General features: G+C 40.2%; 1 protein-coding gene across 1 annotated transcript in view; it reads left to right on the top strand.

Annotated features, from left to right (window-relative positions):
• The first annotated feature begins 4,843 nt into the window (after positions 1-4,843).
• siah2l (seven in absentia homolog 2 (Drosophila)-like) overlaps positions 4,844-24,697 on the top strand; it is a 69,706-nt gene continuing 49,852 nt past the window's right edge. The window contains exon 1 of the mRNA XM_078547106.1: positions 4,844-5,870. Within this exon, the coding sequence (XP_078403232.1) occupies positions 5,460-5,870 (411 nt within the window). The 5' untranslated portion in view covers positions 4,844-5,459. The remainder of the gene's footprint in view (positions 5,871-24,697) is intronic.

The following is a 24,697-nucleotide window of genomic DNA, read 5'->3' as shown; positions in this document are numbered from 1 at the left end:
TGTTTCAGTATTGTGGCTGCACCAGAAACATCATTGGAGGGATTAAAACTAAAACTTAAGATGAAAATTGTGGGAAGCATGGACATAGATTTGGGAAGTGACAAATGATCCAAAGACTTTGAAGAGAAAAGAGAGGTTGGAAATGGTCCAGCAGATTGCAGGTACAAAGGGGTCAAGAGTAGAAGTTTTGAGGACAGGGATGATGAGGGCAGATTTGAAGGAGGTTGTAGTGGGCCGGTGGTGGTAGTGGGGGTGGGGCAGGGGGTGGTAACAATTAATAATATCAGCTGACATGAGGCCCACTAAATGAAGTTGAGTGGTTAACAGTTTGGTTGGACTGGGATCGAGGAAGCAGGAGGTAGGTCTCATGGCCAAGATGAGGTTGGAGAAAACATTGCAGGAGATGGGAGAAATTCTAGAGAAAGACGTGAGTGTAGGGCTTGAGCAGCAGGGGACATTTGTGAAGTTTGTCCTGAAGTGATGGGAAGGGAGGGAAGCGGCAAGGGCAGTTGAACAGATAGTCTTGATCTTTGTGACAAAAAAGTCCATGAGCTCCTCACATTTATTGTCGGAGTGAAGGTGGAGGAGACAGGAGAGGGTGGTTTAAGAAGATGGTTTGTAATGGAGAAAAAGGTGACATGGATTATCTTTGTATTCCTAGATGATATTTGAATTCTGAACTGTTTTAACAATTGAGATCATGCCTCAGTAATGCTTTTAATGGTTTAGCCAGATCTGCCAATGGATGGTTGAGCAAATTCACAGAATCACAGAATTTTAACAATGCAGGAGGAGGCCATTTGGCCCATCGTGTCATCACTGGCTCTCCAAATGAACATTATGACCTAGTGCCATTGCCCTGCCTTTTTGCTGTATCCCTGCACATTGTTTCTATTCAAATAATCATCTAATGCCCTCTTGAATGCCTCGATTGAACCTGCCTCCACCACACTTCCAGGCAGTGCATTCCAGACCCGAACCATTCGTTGTGTGAAAAAGCTTTTTCTCACGTCACATTTGCTTCTTTGGCAAATCATTTTAAATTTGTACTCTCTCGTTCTTGATTATTTTATGAGCAGGAACAGCTTCTCCTGATCTACTCTGTCCAGCCCCCTCATAATTTTGAACATCTCTATCAAATCTCATCTTAGCCTTCTTCTCTCCAAGGAGGACAAGCCCAACTGCTCCAATTTATCCTCATAGCTGAAGTTTCTCATCCCTGGAACCATTTTTGTAAACCTCGTCTGCAATCTCTCCAATGTGTTCACATCATTTCTATGGTTTGGTGTCCAGAACTGTACAAAATACTCCAGCTGAGGTCTTATATAAATTCAGCATAACCTCCCTGCTCTTGTACTCTATGCCCCTATTAATAAAGCCCAGGATACTATATGCTTTACTAACTGCTCTCTCCACCTGCCCTGCCACCTTCAATGATCTATGCACATATACACCCAGGTCTTTTCGCTCCAGCATCCTATTCAAAATTTCAATCCTTATTTATATTGTCTGTCCATGTTCTTCCTACCAAAATGCATCACCTCACAATTGTTTGTGAAAGACCTTCAAATCAGCATCCCTTGGACTTAAGGAAGCAAAGATGAGGGAGATACTGGGGGAAATGATTAGGGTGAGAGGGAGTAATAATTCTAGTGGGTACAAGGGCATTAATATGGTGAAAAGGTGTGATTTAGCAAATAGGTAGCTGACAGAATGTCATGATGAGTTGTCGACCAAAGGCTAGATAGTTGGTACTTTGTAAGTGCAGTGGTAAGTGGTGAGTGAGAGTTTTTACAGCATCAGACACTGCAGGGTAGGGGGAAAGGGTATTAAGGGTAGAGAGTAATACAAGGAAATGACCTGAGCTTGCTCTGTCTGTGATCGTAACAATAACAATAACGAGGCCAAGTGAGTTGTCAAGATAAAAGTGGGTGACTGAATATGAGTAGGAGAGTTTATATGGAAGGCAAGGTTTAGGGAAGATAAGGAGGGCATTGAATTCAGAGGGGAGAGGAGAAGAATAGTTGAGGTGGAGATTGAAATCACCAAAGATTAGAAGTCACTCAATGCAGAGGCTAACGGAGCAAAACAAAGAAGCTATCTTAGTGAGAAAGTTGGACTGATATTTGGGTGGGTGGTTAGGAACAAGGATTTTAAATAAGAGGTATGAAGAGTGGAACAAAATGAGATGCTGAAAGGATCTGAAGTTGCTAAATGACTAGGGAGACATACCAAGGTGAAGTTTGGAGATAGGGATTACATCATCACCATGATGATTCGAGTGGAGCAAACGGTGGAATGTTCCCCAGTTGTGGAAGTTGCATTAAGGGGAAAAGTATCATCATCCTTTAGACATGTCTCTGCCAAGGTCATGATGTCAATGTGATCATTGATGGTTTTATTCATAATAAGTGAACGTTCATTCTGGAGGGAGATGTGAAGAGTAGCAATGAACGTCTATCAAATGGCAGAGTTCACAGGGACAAAACTTAGAAAATTAGAGGAATGGGAAGGAGGTTAGCAACATTAGCCCCCAGCAGGCACATTGGATGGGCAGAGGAAGGAGAGAACAGGGTGGAGCAATTGGGGGTTTCTGATCATAAGGAGGCAGCAACAAATGCCTTGGTGAGGCTTTTGGAGGAAATCAAGACAGGCAAAGAGGGAAGCTGTTGGATTATTTAAGAGGGGGTCAAGCCTGTGACAGTGGCTTGAGAACAGGAAAGATGATGAGTACTGAAGAACTGGGATTTGTGAAGGCAAGTTATCCGAGACAGAGAAAAGAAAGAAGACACAATGTCAGGAGGGGTAAAGGGAAAAAGGGGAAATAGAAGTTTTAAACTTGGATGTGGAGTGACAACCAAAATGTGCATGTGAATGGACATGGGGAAGGTAAGCTACATGGGCAGTGTGGTTAAAAGCTAGGTTAGGATAGTTATGCTTTGAAGTGCCTGGGGAGTAGAGAACGACATGTGGGTAAAACTGGATTTGAATTCTGAGATTGGTAAAGTTGATGTAGGGAAATCAGCTTTGAATTAATAACCAGCTGCCAGGACAGGTGAATGAGATCAGGGGCTAAACGTAGAACATTGAATCGTATATTCCCAAAAAAAAGTAAATATTCTCTGTGGCCTTATTGAAACAATTGTTGCAAGGGTCAGGACTTTTTCATGAAGTCAAGACAGGCACTGGTGCTTGTGGATGGATCCTCTGGGAATCTCTGCTGATAAATCTAACAGTGGTAACAATGAGGTGCACCATTTCTCCAACTGTTAAAATGGGAGATCAAAAGCCATTGTTCAAACCACCAGCTGTGTCTTAATAGAGAAGCTATTTCTTCAATGATAGTTGCTGCTGTTTAGTCTACACAAGGACAAATTTGAATTTGACTGGAACTGTAGGGTGAATCCATGCCGATGTTCATATTGTTATTAAAACCTCCTCTGAGAAGGGTCGTACAGACTCGAAATGTTAACTCTGTTTCTCTCTCCACAGATGCTGTCAGACCTGCTGAGCTTTTCCAGCATTTTCTGTTTTTATTTCAGATTTCCAGCATCCGCAGTATTTTGCTTTTATCAATATCGTTATTTTTAATTTCAGTCACTGTATCGGTTGAAGTGATTAATAAAAAGCAGCGTAACAGCCAGAGGACGGATCTGGTCCCACAAGTTCTTATTAGTGATGATCATCTTATTAGATAGCCCAGGCCCCAGTGACGTGAGATACCAGGCCCCTCTTTAAACAAACCTCAGTTCAGCAGAAGAGATCCAGGATCTCGCCTTGTGATGATAGCCGAGGAACACCTCTATAGGTTGTGACTACAGTGACATTTTATATACCAATTTTAACATAGTAAAACAAGAGAGTTATTAAATAAAATGTACATTAAACCATGTAAAGAGATATTAGGACAGGTAAAAATGCCAATTTTGAGGAGAGATGGAGAAGCAAAGAAATTTAGGGAGGGAATTCCAGAACTTGGGGCATTGGCAGCAGAAGGGACGATGACCAGTGGTGGAGCAATGATCCTGGAGGATGGTAGGGCTGAAGAGGTTACAGAAACAGAGACTATGGAGGACACAAAAACATGATGCGAATTTAAAAATCAAGGCGTAACAAACAAATAAACTGAAGGTTCACATTACAGTAATAAATATAGGGAGTCATGGTCATCATGGTATAGGAGGTGGCTAATTGGCCCATCGAGTCAATGCCAGCAATGTCAATTTAATTTTTAAATAAGTAAAACTCATCACTTAGTATTTTATTTCCAACCCTTGGTATTTCCAGAAATGTTCCAATATAGCCACTTAATGCACTGACACTGGACTGGGCAACATTCTTATTATTACACAAAACAGCTATAACTATTTTCAAGAAAATAAATCTTAACATAAGATTCCAGCCAGACATACCCCAAAAAATCCACTTGAGCAAAACTTTTTTAACTACTGTTTAACAGTAATGTATGATTTCTGAAAGAGTAAACAGTAAATCTAATCTCAGAAACCATCAGCTCATCTTCAAATATTTCTGACTCTCACATTCATGCACAATCGTTGTCAGGAGAAAGTAACAAGTTATAGTGCTGTCCCCAACTGACTGATTGCTCATATTGATAAACTCCAGTACTAGTGAAAACATAATTTAGGAAACACTGATCATTTATTTTTGGCTGAAACTGTAACTTTCAATTTTAAAAATTAATGGCTGACATACACGTATACATTTTGTTTGAGTGAGCATAATAACCACTATTTTTAAATAGGCTCCTGTTACATTTTAAACAATAATTGTTACAAATGAACCATTCTTTACATTTTAATCATTTTGTTTTTTTATAAGTTAGACATATTCTCCAAAAGGACCAACAGATTTCTGATCTTAAAATGCAATAACACCCAACCATGCATGATTTCAATGAGAAAGGGGTCAAGTGACTGCACATGACAACAAAGTTGAAACGTGGGGCGGCCACAGTGCTGCCTCTGCGCACTCTGGACGTTTGAGTCCTTCCACTTCCTTCCCCGGAACCAATTGAAAGCAGACCCGCTCCAAAAGAACTACAACTCCCGAGAGGCTGTCCAGGCTGATGTCTCGACTGTACGTGATGCAGTCAATGACGTTAACGACCCTCCCCCCGCTCCGAGCCACTCAGCGACTCTGTTGTTCAGCGAGGCGGATTCTGAATGGTTGTAGTAACCAAGGGACTAAGGCCCCCCCCACCCCGGTTTCGGTTGCACGGCGAAGCGCTGCCGCCATGTTGACGTACGGCCGTGCGATGGGACGCTGGCTTTAGAAATAATAATAATAATGGCGTTAATAACAAGGAAAGAACGAGGCCGTGCGGTCCGCGGCGCAGTTTAGCCAGGGGTTTTTAAAAAATTTGTTGTCTTTCTTTTTGAGAGTGACTCGAATTTGCCGTTATTTTGAATGTGTTGTCGGCCGGAGCGTTGTTCGCCATGAGCCGACCATCGTCAGCCGGCGGCGGGAAAACGGGCAAACACACGGCGACGGCGGCGGCCGTGGCGGCGGCAGCGGGTGGTGGTGGTGGTGGTGGTGGAGGAGGAGGGAGCGGCAATCCAGCCATAGCAGCGGCGGCGGCGGCGGCTGCAGCGGCGGCGGCGGCGGCCGCAGCGGCAGGAGGAGGAGGATCCACCCCGCCTCAGCCCGAACTCACTTCTCTCTTCGAGTGCCCGGTCTGTTTTGATTATGTACTGCCGCCGATCCTGCAGTGCCAGGCCGGCCACCTGGTGTGTAACCAGTGCCGGCAGAAACTTTCCTGTTGTCCGACCTGCAGGGGCCCCCTCACCCCCAGCATCAGGAACCTGGCCATGGAGAAGGTGGCTTCCACTATCCCTTTCCCATGCAAGGTGAGTCCGAGAAAACGCTCAGGATCCTCCGGCAACTTTCAGTGTAGTTATGTTAAAGTTGGGCAGTGTAAGTTGCCCTGCATCAGGTGTGTTTTCCTAGCTTCCTGATGTTTGCAAATAGGTAATACCCCTAAATGTTTTAATGATGTAATTCTCTTTCTAGCCAGCTATGAGTGCTTATTTACAGGTTCATATATAGTACCGGTATTGTAGTTTAATGTATTAAGAGACTCGATTCCATGAAATCTTGTTGCATATTAGTTATGGTGATAAATGTACCTTTTCTGTCAAAGACAGTTTGCAGAAGATTTATTAAGATTTTGACTTTATCAAGTTGAAATTTCCCTTTTTCTGATTTTTTATGGAAAATTTATGTTAACGCCTGTGAAAGTGCACTTCCTGGCGTTTATATGGCATCAGTTATTATGATTTGTGGATGGACCTAATGGTTGCCTGTTCTGAAATTGTTTAAAGGTAGATATACTTACAAAATGAATCCAGTGTTTTCCATTCTTAACTATGTGCCTTAAGATTTGATAGTTTTGATGCTGCAATAAATTCATTATTGTTATTGTCAATTAGGAAACCTTTGTCACAGCTTGTGTAATTGAGCTCTTTCATGTCCTTTGTTCCACACAGCCTGCTTCCACTGTTCCTTTCCTGGTTTTTGCTCTCCACTGATTTGCTGATCTAAGTTTCTACTAGTGTTGCTATCCCAGGCTCCTGTCTGTCCTGGACATTCAGTTAACCTCCCCATTTACATCATTGGTGTTTTTGCTGCACCACGTGGTGCAAGTTGCTTCATTCTCTCCCTAACTTTAACCATCCTTTAACCCACCTTCCCCTTATCACTATGCAGAATATCTTGTAAGTATGTCACTCTCCATACACAATCTCATTATCTAAATTGTTCCCACTCGTAAAAGAATCAAGAATGAGAGAGCACAGATTTAAAGTGATTTGCAAAAGAAGCAGATGTGACGTGAGAAAAAACTTTTTAACTTAGTTCGGGTCTGGAAGTGTGGTGAAGGCAGGTTCAATCGAGGCATTCAAGAGGGCATTAGATGATAATTTGAATAGAAACGATGTGCAAGGCATGGGGAAAGGACAGGAGAATGGCACTAAGTCATAATGCTCTTTTGAAGAGCCTGTGCAGACACGATGGGTCAAATGGCCTCCTACACTGTAACAATTCTTGTGATTCTGAATATTGCTTGCTTTAACAATATTACAGTTAGGGAGGTGGAAATAGCAGTTGAAATTGCAGTGTTATTCTAGCACTGTTATATAGAATTCTTTAATGTAAAGAAAGTCTGAGGGTTGCGTATGGATAAAGTTAAGAAATAATAAGGGAATGGTACAGTTCTTGATATGTATTAGAGACCACCAAAGAACGAAGATGAGAGAGATCTGCAGACAGTTCCAGGAGATCTAAGAATAGTTTGACAATAATGGATGATTTGAACTATCCCAAGAGAAACTGGAATAAAGATAATACAATTGGCGAATACATTCCTAAATATCTTGAGGTTTCTGCTTAGCTCACCATCTTTCAAGTTCAACACGTACAGGATACAGGTGCCTAGAAAACAAAGGGAAAGTAACAGATTGTAGGAGAACAATTTCAATTTTAAAAAAAGGTTCCTGAGTAAAAGCTATAGACTCTGGACTGAAAAACAACAAAGTTAAGGGATCTGACCCAAATTAACTGGAAAAGAAAGTTGGAAACAAGATGACAAATCAACAGTGGTTGGATCGAGTATAAAATTATATTTCCCTAAGGTGAAAATGGGAAATATTGAAGAGTTAAGTTTGTAGATTAAAAAGTAATTAAAAGCTATTAAAATTGGCTAATATGAAAATAGTGAGACGTGTACGATGTGTAGTGTGGGTGAGAAAAGGGAGATTAAAAATGTACTAAATATTTAAAGACTTACAGATAATGTAAGTCTAATGAGGGCTTCAATAAGCATGTCAAAATAGAGAAAAGAATGACTGAAAGACGGAAGAAAAGATTTACTTGAGGATTAAAGTGTAGTAAAATATTAAACATGGTGTGTCTGTTTTTACAAATAACAGTAGAAGTGAGAAGTACTTGAGAGGAATATGGAACAATTAATTATTAGAGATAACTTTAAAAAAATGCTGAAGAAATCAGCAGAACTAGAAGTGGATCAGTCACAACACTGTAGGCATGGACCTTGTTGAAAGGAGTTAATGGATATAGAAGAGGCATTGGCTGCAATTTTCCAATTTTTTTATTAGCTATGCAAATTGTACTGTGGGACTGGGAGCAGCTGATGCAACACCTTTATTAATTACAGATCAGTTAGTTTAATGTCTGTTGTGAGCCACATTTTAGAATCAGTTTTCAAGATAAAATTAGTGAGCATTTGGAAATGTGTGGTTTAACCAGACAGCTAACATGGATTTGCTAATGTCATGTTTAACATTTTTTAATTGAGAATGTAGCTTGGTGGAAAAAGGAGTTCAGATGGATATATGGATTTTCAGAAGGCATTCGTTAAAGTGTCACAAGGCTTGTTCGAAGAATTCAGGCCTATTGTCTATGAGGAAATGTAGCAGCATGGATAGGAAGTTGGTTGACAGTAATTGGATGTTGCTTGGTTATAAGAAGTGTTCGGAGTGGTGTACTCTGCGAGTGTCCTGGATCCACAGTTGTACTTGGTCGATGTATAGATGATTTGGGTTTAGGGAGCATGTCTTCAAAGTTTGCTAATGTGTAAGTAAGGGGTTTTGGCAAACAGTGAGGAAAGCTTTAACAAACTTCAGGGAGACAGATGGGGTCAGCAGGATGACATGGCAATTTAATTTGAATGAGTGTGAGGTAATGCATCTTATGAGGAAGAACAAGGAATGGGAGTATATACTCAACAGAGAGACTGAAGGATGTGGTTGATGCAGAGATCTGGGGGTCACATTCTTGAAAGTGTAAGTACAAATAGATAAAACCGTTAAAAAGGCCAACAGCATGTTGGATTTTACAAATTGGGGGCACCAATAGACACAAGTTATAAAATAAGTAATAAATTAGAAGAATACACTAGTACTCCAACACTAGTCCAACCAGTGTACAATTCTGGACACCTTGTTATAGAAAGGACATCAAAACCATGGGGGGTAGTGGGTGGTGGTGATCAATCTAAAATCCTTACTGAGATGGAGAAGAGAGCTTGTGAGGCACTTCTTTATGCAGAGGGTTGTTGGAGCATAGATTGTTTTGTCATAGAAAGTGGTTAAAATAGATCCATTACATAATTTAAGGGGAAAATGAATACATTTTTTGGAACTGAAATATACAGGGCTGTAGGGAGAGAGCAGGGCAGTGGGATTAGTCTTCAAATGTTCCTGCAACGAACCACAGCATATGTGATGGGATGAAATGGCCTCTTCCTGCCTTGGCCACTAATGATGTCCTGGTGACTGCAGTTCAGTATCCCTTCCTCCCATGCACGATTTCTTCAATATTGTAGGCAAACTGTGCTGCCCTACTTCTACTATTTAACTGTGGCGTCAGTTTTTGGTAGTTCTACTCCATCATGACCCTACATCTTCCCAAATACTTTATGCTGTGACTGAGCAGTCATATGCAGTGCTCCCTTGAGATTCCCTTCTCCGTTATATGTTTATTTAGCTTTCCCTTAAATGCATCCATATTGTTTGTCTCAACCACTCCCCATGGTAGCAAGTTCCACTTTTGCACCACTCTCTGGGTAAAGAAGTATCTTCTGAATTCTGTATTTTTATCGGTGACTGAAAGAAAGCTGGTACAGCCCATGGCCTGGCCCCATTGCAACCCTGAGGAGAGTCTCAATCTTTGAGATGAAAAAAGATAGTGGAGCACAAGACTTATGCTTTATCCTAGAACAAAATGTGATGGTGGAATTGTATGGGCAGATAAGGAGAAAGGAAATCAGGAAGTGATTAGAGAAAACCCAATCTTTGCCATGTCCCTATTTCTGACTTCTTCCACCTTGCCTCCCATCCTAACCGCCATCCAACTGAATGACTTCCATTTCACCTTGCTCCCTGATCAACTTGTTGCTACTCCCTTGCTAAACCTCATTCTTCTGCTACCCCAGACTCTCATCTCTCCTCCGTTTTTGTTGAGGATCTTATTAAAGGGTGACTGGAGCAGTGGCTAGCTAGCTGTTGCCCCTTACCTCAACATCTCACTCACTTCTCCAGAGTCGGAAAGTTGTTGGCTCCAGCTGACAACTCAGTTGAGTAATGGGGAATACTGCATTGTTGGAGGTGTTGCCTTTTGGATGAAATATTTAACCAAGGCCGCATATATTTTCTCGGATGTCATATCCTATGAAATACCTGAAGAGGCGTGGGGTATTTTCCATCGTGTGGTAACCAAATTTATTTCCTCAACCAACACTATCAAAAATAGCTGTCTGGTCATTTATTTGCTGTGTCCAAATTGGTTTTCACATTTGCCAACTTAACAATATTGACTGCACTTGTAAAGAAACCACTTTGTGATGGGTGTTAATGTAAATGAAGGCAATGTAAATTAATCTCCATTTATTTCCCCCTTCCCCCAAATAATCTGTTGTTGCCCATGGGCTCATCTTGGAGGGATGCCTCAACATCCCGAGCTAAGAAGAAACCCAAGACCACAGATGGTGAGTGACTCCTTCTGAGTAGGACTGCTCTGCCTGACTTTATGCTCACCATATTCTGATCCCAACAATTCTCGGTGTAGCACTCCTCTCTAAATACCACATTTTTTTTCCCTGCCCTCTTGCTGTACAGACGAAAATCTCATCTGCCATTCATCATGTTCATTTTTGTTTCCTTTGCCCCCACCCCCACCTACACAGACATACACAGACACCAATGACCATGTTATGTATGGTATTGCGATCCCTGATGTCCTCCTTTGACTGGGTTTTCCCTAAACACTACTTCACTTCCTTTCTGCTTAACTGCCCATAACCCTTCCACCATCACTTTTTGTGCTAAGACACAGCATATTTCTCCCTGACTTGTGCTCCACTATCATTTCAAAGATTGAAATTGTCCTCAGAGCTGTGATGGGGCCAGTGCATAGATTGAACTCCTGTAATTTGATATCTTGAGCTGCACAGTGTGACCAGTGAAGGTGGAGCTGGGAGAAGCCTCATTGAGGTACTTACAGCACCACCACTGGTTGGAAGGTGCAATTACAAATTTGGTGAGTTTACATTGGATGTTTCCATTGCAAGGATGGACATAGGAATTTATAGTGCAAAAAGTTGATAGTGTCTAGAAAAATAACAGGAAGTAATATTTAATAGGAATTGTGTTTAGACATTAAACTTTTAATGAGATACAGATCTATTTATGTTGAAATCATCAACCCTGCATACTTGCCCATTGCTAATTATCTAAAGCTGGCAAGAAAAGCAAGTATGATCTTCCATTTATAGAGTGCTTTTCATGCTTTCAGGATTTCCTAACGTACTTCAAAGTTGATGATTCCTATTTGGACAGACAAGTCTAACAGCCAATTTTGTGCATAGCACAGTCCCATAAACTGCAGAGATAGATGATCAGCCAATCTAATGTTGGTATTATTTGATGGATCGGTTAGGTTGTGGGGAGAACTCCCCTGGTTGTCTTCAAATAATGCCTTGGGCTCCTAATGTTCACCTGAACAAGCAGGTGGAAGCTTGGTTTAACATCTCATCTGAAAAACAGTGAACAACGAGACACTTCCTCATCGTTGTATTGAAGTTTCAACATAGATTATGTTCTCTACCCCAGAATGGGGCTTGAATTCAACCAATTGACTCATAGGTGTGAATGTTACCTCTGAGCTATGCTGAGACCCAGTCCATGGAAACCATGTGCCTACCCTCTCTGCTACTCATTGGTAACATTTTGTTGCTCATCAGGAATCACAGAATGGTTACAGCACAAAAGGAGGCCATTCACCCTGTCAGATTCGTGCTGGCTCTCTGCAAGAATGATTCAACTACTCCTAGTCCCCTGTCCTTTCCCTGTAACCCTGCAAAATCTTTCTCTTCAGGTGCATATTCAATTCCCTTTTGAAAGCCACAATTGAATCTCCCCCCTACCGCCCTCTCAGGCACTGAATTCAACACCCTAACCACTTGCTGTGTAAAAGAGGTTTTCTTATGTCACCTTTGGTCCATTTACCAAAGACCTCAAATCTCTATCCTCTGGTCCTCGACTCTTCTGCCAATGGGAACAGTATCTTTCTTTCTATTCTGTCTAGACCCCTCTATAGAACATCTCTATTAAATTTCTTCTCGCCCTTCTTTGCTTGCAGGCTGCTGTTAACGCGATGCTTGTGTAATTAGCAGCCTTTTTTGATCCCACACTTAGGCTGCCGTAAACCAACTCCATGCCCAACCCCTTGCTCTCAGCCTAACCCCAATCCTTTGGGGAAGTGTACAGCTTGACATAACAGCTCACTAAAATCAGGGAGGGGAATGACTTATTGATATGTAACATAGTCTTATCCTTTTGAAGTGTTTCCATAGCAGCAGTCTCGGAATCAAAGCTTGTCAGAAGAGAACTTATCAAGATTCAAATTAAATCTTTTCTTAGTGCCATACTACTTGAAAGATGGATTGGAGACTTTCTGAAGCAAACCTCAATTGAAGGAGTTTGGATAATCCCCATTTTAATATATGGGGTCTCAGGAATTTGTATTAATAAAGCAGAAATTCTGCTTGTGGCACAAAAAAGATTGAACAGTGATGTTCACGAATCTTTCTTAAAAGAACCATTGGCGAATTATGTACTGTGACAGCGCGTAGAAATAAAATTCATGGTCTGTGTAATGTGTAACATCTCGTATGTATACTTAATCCTATTCATGCAAAGTATCGTGCTGTTGTGGCTTTGCTGTTTGACAACTTGTCGCCAAAGTGCACTGATGATTCTGGCTCCCAATACTGAATGATGAAGCACTTCACTGTATAAATATTGGGATGCTCGTAACTTCAAAGTATTCTTGCGTTTTCAAAATGATTTTAAAGTGCTTCAGTAATTTGTAAACAAGTCTTAACAAGCAACCACTAAATTAATTTTTATTAAGGATCTAGTAATTACAATGCCAACTCCAACACCTTGAGCATAAACTGGACTGCATGTTGTCGTCCCATGTACTATTCGCATGCCGTTTGTTGCATTGTTTCCAGTTTATACTCAAACTTGGGGGCACTATTGCACAAAGCATTTTAAAAGTGAAATTCTTCCAAGCCAATTAACAGACCTGGTTAAGTTGGGTGTACAAAAAGTACACTGAATTTAGTTTGAGTTTTTTTTAAAAAGCAAATTCAAAAATTTTTAAAATATAATTGAGGACAGGTTAATTTTTTTTGAAACAATGAAGTAAAGCTATGTGGGTTTAATGGAGTCAAAGTAAGTACTGTTGTTTTCCCCTGGGAATTTTCTATCATCGTTTGATTGCATCTGAGTGGAACTGAGCTTACAAATTCAATCTCAACAATTTGAGATTCAAATCTCTGGTTTTGTTAGCTACGTGTCTGACATGTGCAGAAACTGTCACTATGTTTTTGTCTCTAAACCAAGTTGTAGAGTCATGCTTTTGTTCATTTGTTGTGGATTACCTGTGAGCTGCCTGTAGGGACACATCTCAAGTCCAGAGTGTTGAGGCACTGGATGACACAGCCAAGTGTTTGGTCACGCTTGTGATTTTGCACCTGGCTGAAATAAATGTAGAGAATCGAAACAGGTCACAATTCAGCAGTAAGCTGCCTGCCAGTAAACAAACAGAGCAAAAGTAGTTAATCTCAGTAGTTTGATTTTGTTTGCGTAGGGAATGGCCAGCTTGTGCATGTTAATAGCAGAGTAATACATTGTGTTACATGGTCTGATGCTCTTATTGCTCCAACATGCTATGAGTAATGCCATGAGTGTGCCACTAGCAAATTGCAATAATATTTATTTCTGCTTTTGTAGGAGTTGTTCATTATAATTATCAAGCCAATTTGGAAGCTGCTATTGTGAAACTGAGCCTCGCAAGCCAGGAAAATTTCAGATTTGATGCCCAGCTTTGAGTCAAGCTGACTTTAGGAATGCCGTTGTAACTAACGTCAACATTCCTGAGCTTGAAAACAGAAACAGGCCAGATTCCTCCTTCTGATCGCAGTGCTGTGACTACTTCTTGAGATTGATGTAAAGAATGTTTCCTCTTTATAGGACCAGAGGTTGGATTATACAGAAACATACCCTAGAACATTACTTGTCAGAGTATTAAAATGGAGGATCGAAATTTCAATTGTGATGCTGCTGAAGAGTTATTGTGGAGCAGGGCTACATTTCCAAACAGAGTATATTAAAATCAAAGTACTCGAGTTTGAGAGTTAGTTGGCTAGAGGTTTTTTTACTTTGATTAGAATTTGTGCCAGCTTTGAAATTTTTTGTGAAACAATTTTTAAACTTGTCATGTGAAAATTATTCTAAATACATTTGGAACAGTTCTATTTTTTGCTTTAGTCAATAAAACATTGTTATGGAAGAAGCAGGCAAGGAAGGCTTGAAAAGCAACCATCCAATAAAGAACGTCACTATGCCAATGATCTTTTTGTAACCCTTTCCTCTTTATCCTCTTCCTATTGATAATTCTTTTTTTCTCAAAGACTTGCATTTATTAAACCAAACCAGACAGTTTTACAGAGATGGGCAGTTTGCGTTTGACAGCAATTGGGTGTGGGGCTGCTTAAAGTGTCTTCAAATAAATTAAAATAGTCCAGCTAAACCTGTTTTGATTTAAATAGTGTGAACAGTGCTGAGGCTCAGGATGTAAGTTTCATAGGATATTGTGCAAATTACTATAATTTTATACTGTTATAGTTCTGTTTTGATTCAAATTGTCTTGTTTGGCACTGCAGCAAATGTGCTTGTGCCTGTGGCATTTGGTACAAAAGAATGAGTGTGGTTTCTTGGCAGTATAAATGACATATTACATAACCAAGTTTTTGTCAAATTTATCATGCTTCTTTCAGTGAAATTCAGTGAGATGAATAACAGTTCCTTTACAAAATCCGCATTTCTGACTTCACAGTTTAGAACTGTCACTTTCCTTGGAGGAAACATCTATGTAGAACAGCAATGCATTTATGCAAATGTTACGACTTGGATGGGAGGGGTGCATGAACTATCAAGCCCAACTACTCCACAGGCTGCACCATTAATTTAAATGTTTAAGTTTTTCACCAAAATGGTCAACTGTGTATGTATACTTCTAGTACCCCGAAGAAAAGAGGCTCTGACCAGGCTTGTTTCAAAAAACTCAATGATTTATTTTAAAACAAAACCTCTTTTAACAATTTGCAAGTACTGGTTAACACACAGTTGTAATCAGGAAGTATAACTACCTATCTCTTCCTAAAGAATTTCCCCAGTAAAAACACTGACACACGCGCACACAGACAAATGAAGGACAAACAGCTAGAGTTTCTCTGCAGACATGGGCTTTGGAGGATGGGCATTATAAAATAAAGGATAAAGTCTGCAGGGTCAACACAGTCGACCTGGACTTCCCTCGTATGAAGATGGGCCGCTGGTCCCCAGTGGATGCCTGGAAATTCTCACCAACTGGTCTCAGCTTTGCAGGCCCAAATGCAAACTAGTTACACTCAGATGAGGGTTCTCTGGCTGCAGATTGATAGCCGCACACAATTGCAGACAAGACAGCGAGAGGGAGCCAATTAGGGTAGCCTTCCTTCCTCAGCTTGTTCCCCAACAAGACTGCCTTCAAAACAAGCAGATTCACAACTTAAGTTTCTTTCCTTTCAGCCATGTGATTTCCAGTAAGTTACTGACCTTCCTTTGCAGATTTTTAAAATCAATTAAAGTGATTGCAGTTTAAAACAAACAAGCAGATCTTTCCCAACTACCATAAAGGTCAGGTGATTTCTTGGAAGAGGCCTGCTTGCTGACAGTTCCTAGGTGAACTTATGACTTTTTTTTTAAAAAAAAGCCTCAGATTAGCATCCAAATGTCCAGATCATGCTATGTCTTTCCACTTTGTAAAAGAAAAATTCAATTTGAGAGATATGATTCTAACACAGATAGGAAAACATGCATTTTGTACTACTGATGCCAACCAACTATTTATACTTGAGGTGTTGTGAATAGCTGATTCATGATTCATATGATTTAGAATATAGCTTTTAATTTTAAGATTTAAAGTTTTGACTGTAGGTAAAATGGGGGCATCTGATTGAGAAACTGATGAGCAACCCTGAAGTAAATGCAATTCAAACAAGCTTGGCATTAATTGCAGTGAAAAGCTAACCTATGTTTATCTTGTAAAATTATGGGTGACCCATTTCTGAACCTCAGAGTAGAATCAGGGTCTCTCAGTAAAAGAAGCTAAAAGCTAGAGTTCCGGGAAAGAGAGTCATAAACTCCATCTGAGAGAGAAATTATTCATATGGTTTTTTTGAAGGTAAATAATTTGTTTGCATTTCTGATTGAATCACCCCAAAGCATTCCACGTTGCCATGGAGATAGTGATTCAGGGTGTAGCATTGATTAGAAGGTTCTTCCATTCATTTGTGTGCATTTGCTGACAGAAGTAAGCAGTTCTGCTGGGTTTCGTGAGGGAAAGGCAGCTGGAAGATTTGCTCGTGCTTGCAACTAGTGGAACAAATCTACAGTGGTCCTCACAGAACCTGGTGCCAGAAAGCAGTCAGCAGAGTTCGCTTGGGAAGCTGTGGGAGGGCGGTTGGATATCTCCTGGCAATCCGAACAAAGAATTGGGGCATCTCAGTTGTGAGGTCGGTGAAGAAAAGGTAGAAGGACATGTAGCCAAAAGCTAATGAAAGGACCCCCATAGAATCTTACTTTGGAGGAATAGCCAGAATACTAAGGACAATTAAAGTAAATCTTAGAGGGCTGTGGCATACCTTTTGGGTTGGTCCCAGGAAAAGTGAATGAACCTTCAAGATCTTGTTAAATAAAGGAACTCTTTTGGGGGTGGGGGGGTATAAAAAGTATAATTGAGTTTATAGCATAAGTCCTTACAAGCTATACTGTTAAGTTAGCGGTGCTTACTTTGTTTAATTCTTTCTGATCAACATAACATCTGTTTTTGTTAGAAAACCTGAAATCTTGTGTAGTTCTGTTAGTTAATTGCTGGCTGTTCGTATATCATCTTTAAATGTTAACAGTCCCTAACAATATCGTAACAGGTTATTCACCCTATTTATAATTGTGATTGGAAACACTGGTGCAAACTCCTCTCGTGGTGAACCTGGTGTTTTCAATGTCACAAGTGTTGCCTGGATTGCCTCTAGTAGTCCTCTTGTCATCAGAGATGATCCTGTAAGTTAAATCATTTTTGATGTATGAAAGTAAAGTTCAGATTTCAGTGGTAACAATGTTATTTTCAGATACCTCTCATCTGAATAGTATAATATCTCACAATGTATTATCTCTCTTACTGCCCATAATCAGTATATTTTGTATGGAAAGGGGTGTGCCTTTTCTTACTTTTGGAGAGAGTATTCCAATTAAATAATTCAGCAAGTTTTCATGAGTTTAAAAATAAAGTTATTTATTCTCACACTTACCCTGAGTTAATGCAATGTCACGCACTCGTCTCGTGCACACACACACGAAGATTGGATCTGGATAGATAGTGCACTTCTACAGATTTCAGTTAATTCAGTCTCTGATTTATGATTTCCGGTCTCCCACGTGGCAGGCCTGTGGTTTCTTGGAACAGTTTTGATGAGTTAAAGTTGTGAGGGTCTTGTAAAGTGAAAGGTCACAGCAGGTTACAAGGTTTTTTTGTGATTTGATATCTAGGAGGTTGTTTCTCAGGTGAACTTTGAAACTGGAACAGGTTAAGTGCTTGGCTCTTTGTTGAATTGTAGCTAGTTCAGAATCTGGTTCTCAGACTGACTTGAGAACTGGTTCTGATGGACCTTTTGGGTCTGGAGGTAATAAGGGTGCAGTCCCTGAAACCAGCTTTGATTGCATGACTACTAGGTTAACACTTCTGAGGCCCACCTTGTCTAGTTTGGATGGGGAGGCCATTGTGAAACAATGGGAAGTTGATGGTGGCCGTTAAGTTTCGACTATCCCTTTTGTCCAGTGTGAAGTGCAGAGACAAGCAGTCTGGAAACTCCATAGTGTTTTAGGTGTTGACCCATCCTTAGACAATGAGGTGTGTGAGTTGCACAAATAGCTGTGAGGTACATTCACCTATTTCCATATTTAATTAGATATTTGCTGGAGAATTGATACTGTCCGTAGTACATATGCCAGAAGTCACATGATTTGTGGCAGCTATCTTTAAAAGCTTGTTTGTGTCCAATTTTTAAAAGTATTGACTGAAAGTTCATGATATGACATGCCTGTCCTGGGCTGTCACTTGAATGTGCAGGAAAACTGCTTTAAACAGTGATATCGAGGAAATTACCTGAAATTTACAGCACAGAAATAGGCTACTTGAGCCTGATGATATGTTAATGGAGACCATAATCTTAAATATGAGGTTGTGAAACTACTTAACCATCTTTTTTGGTACATTATCTCTTCCCACTGTCCTTCCCCCACCACATTATTGTTGTTTCAATTGAAGGGAAGGAGAAGCAGCAGTCAGGAAAACTTACTTTTTGTTTGTGTGCCTGATGACCAGCCTCTAAATACACATTTATGATTCACTTGCTCACATGGTCAATTGCATGATCTGACCACTGTGTGGCACTGTCACCCCCATCACTCAAAATGCTTTCTGAAAATGTCTCAGTTGAAAATATTTGACTTGCAATTTTCCAAAATAAAAATAGTTGGCTTCATATTTCACAATAAATGCAGGTACATTTTCTGCCATCGACCACCTCATACCTGATGATGAGCGTACAATAACCTTTAAGACCGCCTTTAGAATATTGTATGCAATACTGTGCTACATACTGTCGGGAAATATAGAGTTAGTATAAAGTAGATTCACTAGGATGCTGCCTGGCAAATAAATATTAAATAAATAAATAAATATAAATAAAAGTAAATAAATATTTAAACCTGGGTCTTTTTTCATCAGAATAATTCAAATTATGAGGATATATGATAGAAAATGTTTAAAATTTCATAAGGATGGGTTGTGGCTGATAATCCAGGCTGTTTTCAGTCATTGTGGGGGGGGGAGGTTAAGAATGAGACACCAAGGATATAAGATTAAATTTAAGAAATTCAGAATAGAGAGTAAACAGACTTCACAAAGGAAGTTGAGGATGTGAATTAACTATCAGGGTTAATGGTTGAGTCAAAGTTGAAGGAGAAGGTCACAGTACTATGTCAGGGCAATTATAGATGGACAAAAAGTTTGTCTTGCTGGAAACATTTTTTTGAAAGGCCATATTCACACAACGATTGGCATCAACTAATATCCAAGATTCCCACATTACCACCCCTTTGCCATCAACAGAATAAATCCATTTTATTCTCTTTCAAGCAGCCAGCAAATTCTCCTCTATCCTATCGACAATGGGTGCCCTGACTAACCGAACTAAGTTTTTGTGCGATTTAAACATCACTCCCTGTTTTTTTTTATTCTGTCCTTCTAGATTCAAAACCAAGGATATTAAACTTTTTCTGCCATCTTTTATTGTCCTAATATATGTGGCACTAAGACTTCACTTCCCTTCTACTTCATTTAAAATGTTACGATTTGAAATTTATTTATTTTCCCTGCTCCTGCTCCCAGAATGTATTTCATATTTTTTAACTTTGAACTTCATCTGCCACCTGTCTGCCCATCCTGCTATCTTATCTGGGGTCCTGCAATTAGTCTCAATTCTCATTGCGATCCCCAAAGTGGTGCCATTGGCAAACTTGGAGATTTTCTTTTATTATTCATTTACAGGATGTGGGCTTCGCTGGTTAGGCCAGCATTTATTGCCCATCCCTAATTGCCCTTGAGAAAGAGGTGGTGAGCTGCCTTCTTGAACTGCTGTAGTCCCTATGGGGTAGGTACACCCACAGCACTGTTAGGAAGGGAGTTCCTGCAATTCTTAAACCTAGAACAATTATGAGCATATGAGCAACAGTTTGGCTCAGTGGGAGCACTCATGATTGAGCCAGAGGCTGTAGATTCAAGCACACTGCAGGATTGAGAACATAATCTAGATTGACATGTTTAGAAACGAAAGAGTGCTACCTTGTCAGTGGTGCCATCTTTTACATACAGTGTTAAGCTGAGGCCCTGTTTGTAAACGAGGTGTGTCCATTGTGCTAATAGTTTGTTCAACATTCTTTCTTTGGTTAGCATCACCAAAAACAAATCATCTAGTCATTAATTTATTTGCTCTTTATGCCATACTGCTCTTGGACAATGGCTGCCATATTTGTCTACATAAAAGACTTGCATTTATGGAGCAGAAACATTTGTGACATTGAGTTATGTTGCATAAATGCTCTCTTTTTTTGCCTCCATGTTTTCAGTTTCACTCGTGCATTCATGTATGTTCACTGATACTGATTTGAGACATCAAATATCAGTATAATCCATATAATTATGTTTCCACTGTCTGACCTTTGCTACAAGTTCTGGTCATTCTGATTTACTGAGAAGGTGTACTACTGTGCACTGATAAACTGTCCAATTTTATTATAATATATATTTTTTTATTTTATGTTTTAGAAGACTGGTGTTTCCAGTGGAACAAAAGGCAGTAAGAGTGTGGGAAGGTTTGCAAGTATATATTCATGGGTAGATTGTTATTCAAAGCAGCTGATTATAAAATTAACAAATGTATCATTGTGCACATAGTTGCACCTTTGACTGCGTTAGCTGAAAAACTAGAACAATGTCAGTATTTCTTCTCTTTATGATTATGTAATGACAAATGGAATGTTAAAATTGAGAAGGATTGTTATTCAGGAAAGCCTTGGTTTTTCACTGATGTTTGGTAGTTTTATTAGCGCGGCGTTTCAACTTCATTTATTTCCTGAAAAGCTAAATATTTAACTGCATGCTGTTACCTAAATAGTTTGTAATGTAAGAATGCATCATTAATCAGTTTATGAATATAACTAGGTGCATGCAAGCTAAACATTTGTTCTTATTTCAGGATTTTTGGTGTAAATAGGGGCATTGCTTAAAGTTTTTGTCCCATTTGAAACCATGGTTTCGTTTTGTCTGTTTTAAAAGTTTGTCCAATGATGCTCTAAAATACATTTGCTATTTCAAGATTTGATTAAGATTCATGTTTCATTATCTTATAGCTTCTGAAACAAGCTGAGTGTACTAAGGTAGAGCAAACAGCACATAATCAAATTGTAAATTTGCTGTTGGACAGTTGCCACATTTACATGGAAAGACTGTTGAAGATCTTCAGATCTATTAAAATTCACCAACCTATACAGTGCATTTATGTGCAGGTTGAGATTAAATTCTCTTACTAGGAACAAGATATTAACAAAAATACCTGGAAAAACTCAGCAGGTCTGACAGCATCTGTGGAGAGGGATACAGTTGAAGTTTTGAGTCCGAATAACCATTCATCCAGAACTAAGACATACAGAAATGAGATGAAATATATGCTGGTAGAAGGGGGTGGGACAGGAGGGCTCGATAGGGGGTCAATGATAGGTGGAGGCCGAGAAGAGACTGCCAAAGATGTCATAGACAAAAGGACAAAGGGGTGTTGATGGTGGTGATGTTATCTAAAGGATGTGCTAATGGGGACATTAAGGGAAGCAAGCTAGTGGCAGATGGCCCTAGTGCGGGTGGGGTGGGGGGGAAGGGATCGAAATGGGCTAAAAATTGGAGATGAAACAATAGATCAAAATAAGTTTAAAAATAGGGGAAAGAAAAAATATAGTTGTAAAAAAATTATAAATTATTGGAAAAAGGGGGATCGGAAAGGGGGTAGGAATGGAGGACAGAGCTCATGATCTGAAATTGTTGAACTCAATATTAAGTCCAGAAGACTGTAAAGTGCCTAGTCGGAAGATGAGGTGCTGTTCCTCCAGTTTGCGATGAGCTTCGCTGGAACATTGCAGCAGGCCAAGGACGGACATGTGGGCATGAGAGCAGGGTGGTGTGTTGAAATGGCAAGCGACAGGAAGGTCTGGGTCATGCTTGCGGACAGACCGAAGGTGTTCCGCAAAGCGGTCACCCAGTCTGTGTTTGGTCGCTCCAATGTAGAGGAGTCCGCATTGGGAGCAGCGAATGCAGTAGACTAAATTGAGGGGAGTGCAAGTGAAGCGCTGCTTCACTTGAAAGGGGTGTTTGGGCCCTTGGACAGTGAGGAGGGGGAACTAAATGGGGCAGGTGTTGCGCCTTCTGCGGTTGCATGAGAAGGTGCCGTGGGAGGGGGTTGAGGTGTAGGGGATGATGGAGGAGTGGACCAGGGTGTCCCAGAGGGAATGATCCCTGCAGAAAGCCGCTGGAGGGGTGAAGGGAAGATGTGTTTGGTGGTGGCATCATGCTGGAGTTGGTGGAAATGGCGGAGGATGATCCTTTGAACGCGGAGGCTGGTGGGGTGATAAGTGAGGACAAGGGGGACCCTATCATGGTTCTGGGAGGGAGAGGAAGGTGTGAGGGTGGATGCGCGAGAGATGGGCTGGACACAGTTGAGGGCCCTGTCAACCACCGTGGGTGGGAAAACCTCCGTTAAGGAAGAAGGAAGACATGTCAGAGGAACTGTTTTTGAAAGTGGCATCATCAGAACAGATGCGACGGAGGCAAAGGAACTGAGAGAATGGGATGGAGCCCTTAAAGATATGTTAAGATATTGCTGGGGTTACAGAGTTGGAATTGTCTTGGAGCTAATTAACTGACTTTAGGAAATTAAAATGGGGTAACATTTTACATTGTATGATGCAACCTCTTCAGTCTAGATTGTAGAGCTGGCCCAGAATCGCTTTTTTGTCTTGTTAATAATGTTTTTAATGTATATTTATTGATTTAAAGCTGTAAAACTTTTAGTAACTTCTAGCCTAATCTTTTATATTTTCAAAGATATTGGTCAACATGAAAGACAGGTTTGCATTAATGGAGCAGAAGTACAAACCAGTTTGTTGTAAAGCATTTTGGAACATTCCAGGAGGTGTGTGCTGTTTAAATGCTTTTTGCTTATCTTTCTGTGATTGCTATCTGGTCATGCTTCTATGACTACTCACTGATACCAAATGGCAACATAATCCATATAATGGTGTTTCCACTAATCTGGTCAATTAATCCTCATAGCAGCCCATTTTTGCTGATCTCCCTTCACAAAATATTTTTATTTGGAAGTGAATTTTCCATCAGTTAGCAAATACTTGTAATTCAGCAATTAAGTTACTTTGTCACTGAAGCTGGTGCATGTTTAGCTATCAACCTGAAATATACTGGAGCATTTGTTCTCACTTAGCTTGACAGTATGTGGTATTCACCAGTATTAATGATGCAATGATTTGATTCTGTTTTTTTCTTAATTCTCACCTCATGGTTGTGCACACACGTTGTGATGTGAGCCAGGGCAAGAATCTATGGCTAATTGCTGATTTTAAGCATTCTCCCAATATGCAAACTTTACCGAAGATGGCAACATAGTGGTTATGTTATGGAACGAGTAATCCTGAGGCCTGGGCTAGCAACCTGGAGGCAAGTTCAAATCCCATTAAGGTAGCTGGGGAATTTAAATTCAGTTAAGTAAATAATTCTGGAATTTTGGAAATATCAGCAAAAGTGATCATGTGGCTACCAGATTGCAGTAAAACCTACATGGTTCATTAATGCCTTTTTAGGGGAGGAAATCTGGTGCCCTTACCCAGCCTAGCGCATATGTGACTCCAGACCCACAGCAATGTGCATTACTCTTAATTGCCCTCTTAAAATGGCCTAGCAAGCCATTTTGGTTGTCAAGAAGGTGTTTACCACCACTTTTTCAAAAGGGCAGTTAAGAATGGACAATAAATAATGCCTTCATTAGTGATGCCCACTTTATGAATGCATAATTTTAAAAAGTGCTTATGCAGAAAGCAGGCCTATGAAGGCCTGTTGTGAATGGGATGCAGCATGTTTCTCTTTTAAAGCTGGGCTGTTACTGGAAGTAGTATTTGTTGTTCACCATACACTTGTCCTCTGTAATAGTCAGGGAAACATGCTAACAGACCGTGTAACATGGTTGTGGTTCGAATAGGACAGTACGATGTTGTACATGGCCTGAGGAAGTGGTGTCGGGGTAGCCTGGTCAGATGTGCACATGCTAGTCTTCCCAGCACAGGCTTTTGAAAAGCTGAAAAACAGCCTTGAAACTGAGTTTAAGCAGAGGAGAAATGTAGGGTTTTCTTATAATTTGCTTTAATCTTTCAAATGGATATGGGAGCTGAATGAGGTGAAAGCTGCGTAATTGTGTAAAATTCTATGAACATTTAATAAAGATAGCAATGGATTAATTGGATAAGGAAAATGTTTCAATGCAATAGGGTGGGTGGGGTAGAAGGAAGCAAAAGGGTGAGTGGATTTAAGTAATGCAAAGTTAACATTTATAATTGTTTAAACTTGTGTATGCCAATGTGTTTAGTATTACACATGTCAACGGTGTTGTGGCGTTTTTGTTTGTGGACCTCCGAAGTGTGCCATTTGAATCCTGGGCTCAAGCAAAGTTTAAGGAAATTTTCTCATTAATTTGCATATATTTCAACTTTCTGATACTAACAGTTGGTCATTTGATTAGAATTTATCCACTAATAAACCAACTGTGCTACTTTTTTCCAAACCTCTCAGGCCACAGAATTCAAATGGGGCAAAATTAGAATAATGCTTTAAACTTCGGCTTTCATTAAAAATAATGGTTTACCAGTGGGTTTGT

The sequence above is a fragment of the Cetorhinus maximus genome, chromosome 8 (genome assembly GCF_964194155.1).
Source record: "Cetorhinus maximus chromosome 8, sCetMax3.hap1.1, whole genome shotgun sequence".
Lineage (NCBI taxonomy): Eukaryota > Metazoa > Chordata > Chondrichthyes > Lamniformes > Cetorhinidae > Cetorhinus > Cetorhinus maximus.
Note: the sequence above shows the minus strand (reverse complement) of the source record. Positions and strands in the feature narration are given on the sequence as shown.